Raw genomic sequence first — 7,777 nt, forward strand, 5'->3', positions numbered from 1 at the left:
ATTTCTGGGGATTAGGGGAGTAATTGGAGTATAGAGTCTAGTCCTCCTACCAGGTCTCAGTCTTCAATAAACTTGGGGGAGAGGAGAGGAGAAGAATGGAGGTATGGCTGAGAAATTATTAGTTGACAACAACAAGGAGTGGAGGACAAATAGCCACCACACGGCATCAAACTCAAAGAGCTTTGTGTTTTGCATGTCAGACTGCCAATCTCCATTTCTGGTACCATGGAGTATGGGGGAAGGAGTATGAAAGTACCATGGAGTATTGGAGGGAAGTACAGAGGAAGATATGTCCTCTGTTTGAGAGTGAGGTTCTCATGGAGCCCCAGAAGACAGGATAAATACAGTACTATTCTCTGGATCATCAATTTTTCTCAAAGACTTGGAAAAACAAAGTGCAACATCTTTGTATTTAAAAAAAAAAAAAAAAAAGAACAAAAACAAGATTATTACCAGAGGGGAAAAAAACCACATAAGTATAACATTCAAAGACATTTCAACTTTGTTCCTGATACAGATTATACTCCCATACAGGTGACCATTCCCCTTTCCCCAGAAATCTCCCATCTCACAATCCAGAAGGTGGGGTATATGTCTTTTTTCCTGAACCTTGACTTATAAGAGGAAAAGTTTAAGAAAAAATAGGCCATATAAGTTATGCAGATAGGTTAGGAAAACCTTTTTAAAGGTTGAGAATGATTTTTAGGTATATAAAATCTAAGTGTCCAAAATACAAAATCCAAGTCACTAAGCTAAAATTTAAACTACCTAAAGATCTCCTAACTGTCCTTAAGACAAAGGGTAGTTGAGTGATTAAGCAGTCTCCACAGCAAGACTGCCTGGTTCCACTGCTTACTAGTTGTGTGGCTTTGGCAAGTTTATCTCTGATCCTCAGGGAACTCATCTATAAAATGGAAAAAATAATAGTACCTACCTGAAAGGGCATTCTGAGGTTTATACAAGTTGATAGATGTTAAATGTTTATAACAGTGCTTAGCATGAACCAAGTACCCTCAAAAGCAAGCTGTTATTGTTGTATAAATACTAGATACATATGTTTATTCACAACAACACAGTGTAGCTGGCAGGGTTGATACTAAGAACATTATTTTAAGGAATACCGTCAAGGAGCATAGACTCTGGAGTCAAATGGCCTGATTTAAATGCTGCCTCCAACATGACATAGCTATTGTACTCTTAAACAAGTTGTTACTTTGTGCCTTAGTTTCTTCAACTTTAAAAACTAGTAAAATAATAGTACAAGTTGAGCTTCCCTAATCTGAAATGCCCCCAAATCTGAAGCTTTTTGAGCACTGACATGATGCTACAAGTGGAAAATCCCACACTTGACCTCATATAATGGGTCACGTGTTTCACACACACAATTATTAAGAATATTGTATAAAATTACCTTTAAGCTATGTGTATAAAGTGTATATAAAACATAAGTGAATTTTGTGTTTAGACTTGGGTTCCATCCCCTCATTTTATACACACACACACACACACACACACACACACACACACACACACACACTCCAAAACCCACAGACAAAAACACTTCTGGTCCCAAGCATTGTGGATAATGGATACTGAACTTCTACTGAAAAATCACAGGTTTGTCATAATTAGATGAGTTCATACTATAAAAGGCTGTCATACTAAGCACTCACGAAATGTTCTCTCTCCATACGACAGATGAGACTTGGAGGTTTAAGGGACTAGCCTAAGGTCACGTATATATGAAGTCAGTGAGAAGGACGGTATTACATTCCAAGTCAGTCAAGGCTCTTTCATTTGATCAAAGATGCTTTTAAAATGTCAGATTATGCTACTACTCTTCATGAAACTTGATATTGCTTCTGACCTCATTCAAACTAAAAGCTAAATCCTTTACAAGGTCCTATGCTTATCTATCTGCCCAACCTCCTCAACACTCTGAACCTACTGCTCTCCTCCCACACAATTTCAAATATATAAACTTACATTTTAACATTTACATCTGACAAGTTAACATTATACATCTAGCAGGCAGATATGTATACCAACCTTATCTACAACAGGTTTGTCATAAAACAAATATTTTTTGAGAACCTATTGTGTACTGGGTAGCATCCTTTGAATCATATTACTTCTGAGCAAAGGCAAATTTGAAATGCAAACAATAAGGGGGTGTTGAACACTACCTGTTTATTTGTTTTGTTAAGTTTTAACCTTTAAAAAACCCAGGTCTTGGGACATCTGGCACAATAACTACAGTAATGAAATAACTTTAAATATAATGTAAAGTGACCAATCACCAACAACTAGTATTTTTAACTTCCTCTTTCACATATTTTTCTGAAGAATAATCTTAATAAATTTATTTGGGAAGCATTAACTTATACTCTGGAGACAGAGAACTGATTAAATTTATATATGAGTGAAACTGTTTTCAAGTTAGACAATTCTTAAAATTTTTTAAAGTGGTGAGCAAAATGAATGCCTCTGCTTCTTTACAAGCAAAGTAATTAAGCCTGTTTCTCTGACAAGTTAAAACACTTTTAATATAGCATTACATAGATGTAAAAATGAGAATGGATCCCAAAGCCCAACAAATCTTAAAATAAACATCTCCTCTGACCCCTACCCCCTTCCAAATCAGGTTTGGGAAATTAAGTTTCAACATATTAGAAATGTCACATAAAAAGCAAACCTTTCTGCGACACTGGAAAGAAATAAAAGTGATTTCAAACCTGAAAGGCAATTTAAAAAGGAGCTACAATGTACAGCGGGACGCCAGTGCAATAGTTAGAAGCAAGGACTTAGAACCAGACTGCCTGTCTGTCACTTAGAGTGTCCTCGGGCAAGTTAGTTAAGTTCTCTGTGCTTCATTTTCATCATCTGTAAAACATAGAACATAACAGTATCTACCTCCACAGGGTTGTCAGAATTAAATGAGTTAATATTTTTTTCAATGCTTTGTATAGTATCTAGTGTTTTGTAAAGGCAATTAAGTTCAAAAAGGCTGAACTAAAGAGACTGTCAAATGTAAAAGCCACTACATCAAAAGGACTTTGGGGAGCTATTCTTTATACTTATTCTTTTAAAATTTTCGATTTTGAATAGATTCCATGTAACTATAAACTACTCAGTGTCCTCTAAGGAACTACTGTAGACACTATATTTGAGTACTCACTAAGAAAAAGCATGCACACTAGCTTTCATATCAAACTGTTATTTTATCAGTTAAATATTTTCAAATTAATGACAGTGGTACAAATACAGACCAAATATTCTATTTACATCAAGTGTTCCATGGGGATGGGGGGCGTAGGGGAGATTAAAGACCATCTCAGTGTTATTTATACTGCAGGAGCCTAAATAAACAGGCATTTATTATTAAACCTAGTATTATTTGAATATGTGAATAAAAGATGGCTGACCAACTCGTCAAATGAATCTGAACTATCCCTAAAATCAAACAAACATAATATTATAGAACTTTCCAGATTAATAGAAAATTCAGCTATAGCATAAGATTTGCACTGTATTGGCATAAACACTATACCTGTGCCACACAGCAGACTCTGAGAAACAATAAGAGACTAAGTCTGGTTAAAACTTTATCAGCACCGCACTCTTCCGAGTGAGCCATGGGGCCAGCCCCTAAGTCTGGTTAAAACTTTAGAATCCATTTGCTGTCTAAGTCAAATTGTGAAAACAATAAAGCAGCTTTCAAAAACCGTTAATGAAATACTTTGTGTAATTCTCTGTCTACCTGAGTAAAGCAAGTAACTGAGGAGCCTAGAACTGGATGCATAGCAATTAAGTGTCTGGTTGTCTGGTGCCAAAGTTTTCTCCTATCTCTCAGTCACAAGTTGCTGACAGACCATATGAACCTCTACTACTTTCCTAAGATGGCTGGAAACAAACCAGATAACGCAGATGCAAAAAACGGTCGCTGTAAGAATACTGTTTTAAATCATTCTCTTTAGGTTTTTCCTAACACACACATGAAAAACAAAATACTACTTTTAGTTAAGCAACGGTTTGCCTTTGCGCAATTATGTTTTCACTTGGCCGCATGGATTCTTATAAAGATTAACTTAATCATAGACCTCAAGTGGTTTTGGTTTGCAAACAGCTAGCAATTCCCACTACTTCCACTCGTCTTCCTAAAGAAGGGCTATAAATTCAGGCCAAAAATGCCAGGCCTTAAAACCAAGGACTCTAGCTTACTTCGCCTCAAGTTGTAAGTTGGCAAACAAGCTGCTAATAAATAGGTTAAAAAATACTGGGTGGCTGCTGGAGTAAAGAGTACAAGTTGCGGAGATGAAGTATCCGCTACCTACAGACTATCTCTGGGTTGGTCAAAGAGCGTGACCCTAGCACCCTCTCTCCTCTCTGCTTTCAGGTCCTAAAGCTGACACCAGAAGCAGAACGACCGAGTGTACTGCATGCGGAAGACAAGACTTCGGGCTTGTCCTCCCTGCCGCCACTGCCCCTCGGGTCTCCAAAACCGATGCCGGTAAGTGCGGTACCAAGGAGCTCCGTCCGCTCCCGAGAAACAGGAAGGTGCGACCTCGGATCCGCGGCAGCCGCCACGCGCACCGAACCTATAGAGGCCGCTCGCGCGTCCACCTCCCGGGGCAACGACGCGCGGCCGCGGCCTCTGGGAGTGCTAAGCTCGTAGGCCGCCTGCCCGCTCCCCACGCCTCCTGCCCCACAATGTATCGCGCGGGCAAGGGCAAAGTTTGGCTCTCGCCGTCAGGCCTGAACTTTCCCGCCCGCCAGTGCAGGTCTCCACCGTTTCCCATCCGGCAGTCCCCAGGGCTTTGGCCTCTGGCCCACGAACACAGACTACTCACTCTGGCTGTTCCCGCAGCGACTGTGTCTCCGCGGCGGCCATTTTGAACTTCCTGACTCCTCAGCGGCAGTGGCGGCGGCTCCCCGGCCGGTGGAAGGTAGTGGAAGTGGAGAAGAAGGAAATGCGCTTCCGCGCATGTGCTAACCGCGTAGAGGAAAGAGGCGCTTAATCCGCGCGCTAAGAATCCGGATGTAAAAGCCTACATCCGGGGAGGGGACGCAGAGCGCAGTGACGCGACTACCGGGGCCGTGGGGGCGGTGCCTGCTAAAGGTTAAGGGCGAATGACTTCGCCGGCTTGGGCTCTGGACGTTGTTAGGCCCGAACGGTTAGTTATCGAAGCTTGCTGGAGAGGGTAACAAAAGGGAGTGGGATAATCGGTACGTGTGTGCAGTTCCGAGAACTGGTTCACTATGGGGTCCAGAAGTTGGGTGAAAATTCTCTTAAACTAGGAAAAACGAAGTGATTTTGCTTCTGGACATTGTTAAGAGACAGCAAAAATGCTTTACCGCCTCGGTAGATAACTCAACTGAAGCGGCATTAAGGGAAGGGGTGTAGGCCGTTTGAGAATACTGGAAAGTTACAGCTTTACGTCGAATGTAAATGTTTTTTAATACGAACTGTTATTATTGCATTTATTTGAAACTTGCGAACTTCGTTTCAACTTTTGCATGGTTCAGAGGGTAACATGAGTCGTTAGGTTCTTTGTTTCTGTAAGTTAAACTTTTTGGGGGCGGGTGGCCGGTACAGTATAAATCGAACTTTTAAGAATTTTTTTTGTCTAAGTTGCTTTATGTAATTTTGTTTTTCTATGACTACGGGATTAAATGAAATACTGTATTAGAAAAATCTACCGGGCTCTTGGAGGGTTCTCAATACCAAGTAGATTCTTAAATTCCTCCCCCTACAAAAAAATAAATAAATAAATAAAAAATATATATATATATATATTTAGATATAGATATATAGATATATATATAGATATATATATAAGGTATACATATATCTCAATACTCTGGAACCTAAAAGAAGGGTGACGATCACTTACATTCTTGTAATCAACTGAATTTGGGTTTGTCCTAGAAATTTGAGTTCGTAATCTCTGGGCTCCTTATCTCTTGATTTCCAGGGAACAACAGTTTCAAATATTCTTACAAGTCCCTGGTTGGCTGAATTCCAAACGTCTTAAAATATTAAGCGTTTTCCCCTCATGGATTCTGTTAATAATGTGGAACACTAAATCAATCCTTAGATAATTATTGATTTTTGTAAATACCCCCACTCACACCTATTGTAGCATTTCTTTTCACCGTCCTTAATTATATTGTCTTCCTGTGGAACACTAAATCAATCCTTAGATAATTATTGATTTTTGTAAATACCCCCACTCACACCCATTGTAGCATTTCTTTTCACCGTCCTTAATTATATTGTCTTCCTCATGAAGGATTTCTCCTCTTCTTAACAATCAGATTCAGGTATAATAACTCAGAAGACTTCTTTTACGGGAAAGTTTTCAGAAATATGTCAAGGATGGTTTCTATTTTCAACCATATATTTATGCACTAATGGTGAATGGTTTGATTTCACAATTCTAATTTTCTCCCTCAAAGTTCTCATCCCTGCGTAGCTTTTCAAACATATTACTAATTCAGCCTTGTATTTTACAATGAATTAGTATATTCCCTGCTCCCCTTTCCCACACATGAAGCCGAGGCTGTGTGTCCTTGTGTCAAGAATAGCTCAAATGTTATTAAAAATAAAAAATTTAGTTAAGTATTGTAAAATAATTTTAAAATTAAAATTATCATAATATATGTAGTACAAATCTATAAGAGATCTCATCTTGGAAATAAAGTAGAATATACTTCAAAGCAAAAGAAGGCTGGGTCAGGGACTGTTACCACGTTTCACACATGAGCTACCTGACAATAAAAGGTAAGGTAACTTGCTTATGACTGAGTTCCTAAGTGACAAGCCGATTTTTGAACTAAAATCTGACTCCCAAGTCTGTTCTTTTTTTTTTTCTTACCACGCAGCTTCCCACAGAAATATCTTGTTTGGCATCTACTTATTGAGCACCCACCCATACAGCTCTTTGGCATTCAAATGTTTGTTGAGTAAAGGGAATAGAGCACTAGATTGTGTCCAGCTGCCTGTTATTAATAAATGCCTTATTTTCCGTCTCTTCCTTGTTACTAATTGGATTCATCGAGAGCTCATGGACCGGTGTTAGTTTCCTCAGCCATATTATCTTCCTGGTCCCCTTCTACGATTCTTTACAGTATGCTGTATATGGAGATTAAATTAAACATCCCGAGTGCGGGGAAGGATAAGTGGGGGAAAATAATAGGCGCTAAGGTTGTTCAAGTTTGAAGCCAGATTGTGACCCTAAAGGTAAGTTTAGACTTGGGCAAACCATTCGAGTTTTTAAAAAGAGCACAATAAAAATAAAGTTTCAAAAAATGATGCCGGCAAAAATTTCCTTTAAAAATTTCTCACCAAGTTCACTGGCACGGCACTAACAGCGCGGAGGGTGAAGTATAAGATTTCTTAAGGACTCACCCAAAGCTGTGTTGCTGTTGTAGTTTTGGAGGAGTGACTTTTTGGAAACGGAATTCAAATGAAAGCAAACATCCACTTATCAGATAATCATTCAGCAAACGTTTATGAAGCGACAAACATGCCCAATAGCTCATTCGTACTGCTCTTCCTCCCCGGACTCGGGAACCTTGGCACCGGAAAGCAGTCCAGGGAAGGCGCCGTTTAGTCCAACCGGCGCAGATAGGACGGCTCGACGGCCGAGCCCGCCCCCGGAAGTCCTCGGAGGGGGCGGGGCCACGGCGAGCGCGCGCTTTCCGGCGGCGGCTTACGGAGGCTTTATGTGCGCTCGCGTCCGGGGAGGGCGTGAGCGGCTTTCAGGCAATCCCT

At 40.1% G+C, this 7,777-nt stretch overlaps 1 protein-coding gene across 9 annotated transcripts in view; it reads right to left on the reverse strand.

Annotated features, from left to right (window-relative positions):
• PRPF4B (pre-mRNA processing factor 4B) overlaps positions 1-4,959 on the reverse strand; it is a 45,904-nt gene extending 40,945 nt beyond the window's left edge. For 8 of the 9 annotated variants that reach the window (XM_008576423.1, XM_008576424.1, XM_008576422.1 and 5 more), the window contains exon 1: positions 4,851-4,959. In XM_008576423.1, the coding sequence (XP_008574645.1) occupies positions 4,851-4,891 (41 nt within the window). In that variant the 5' untranslated portion in view covers positions 4,892-4,959. The remainder of the gene's footprint in view (positions 1-4,850) is intronic. The other variant, XM_008576428.1, reaches the window with a different exon arrangement.
• Positions 4,960-7,777: the final 2,818 nt, after the last annotated feature.

The sequence above is a fragment of the Galeopterus variegatus genome, unplaced genomic scaffold (genome assembly GCF_000696425.1).
Source record: "Galeopterus variegatus unplaced genomic scaffold, G_variegatus-3.0.2 Scaffold1347, whole genome shotgun sequence".
NCBI lineage: Eukaryota > Metazoa > Chordata > Mammalia > Dermoptera > Cynocephalidae > Galeopterus > Galeopterus variegatus.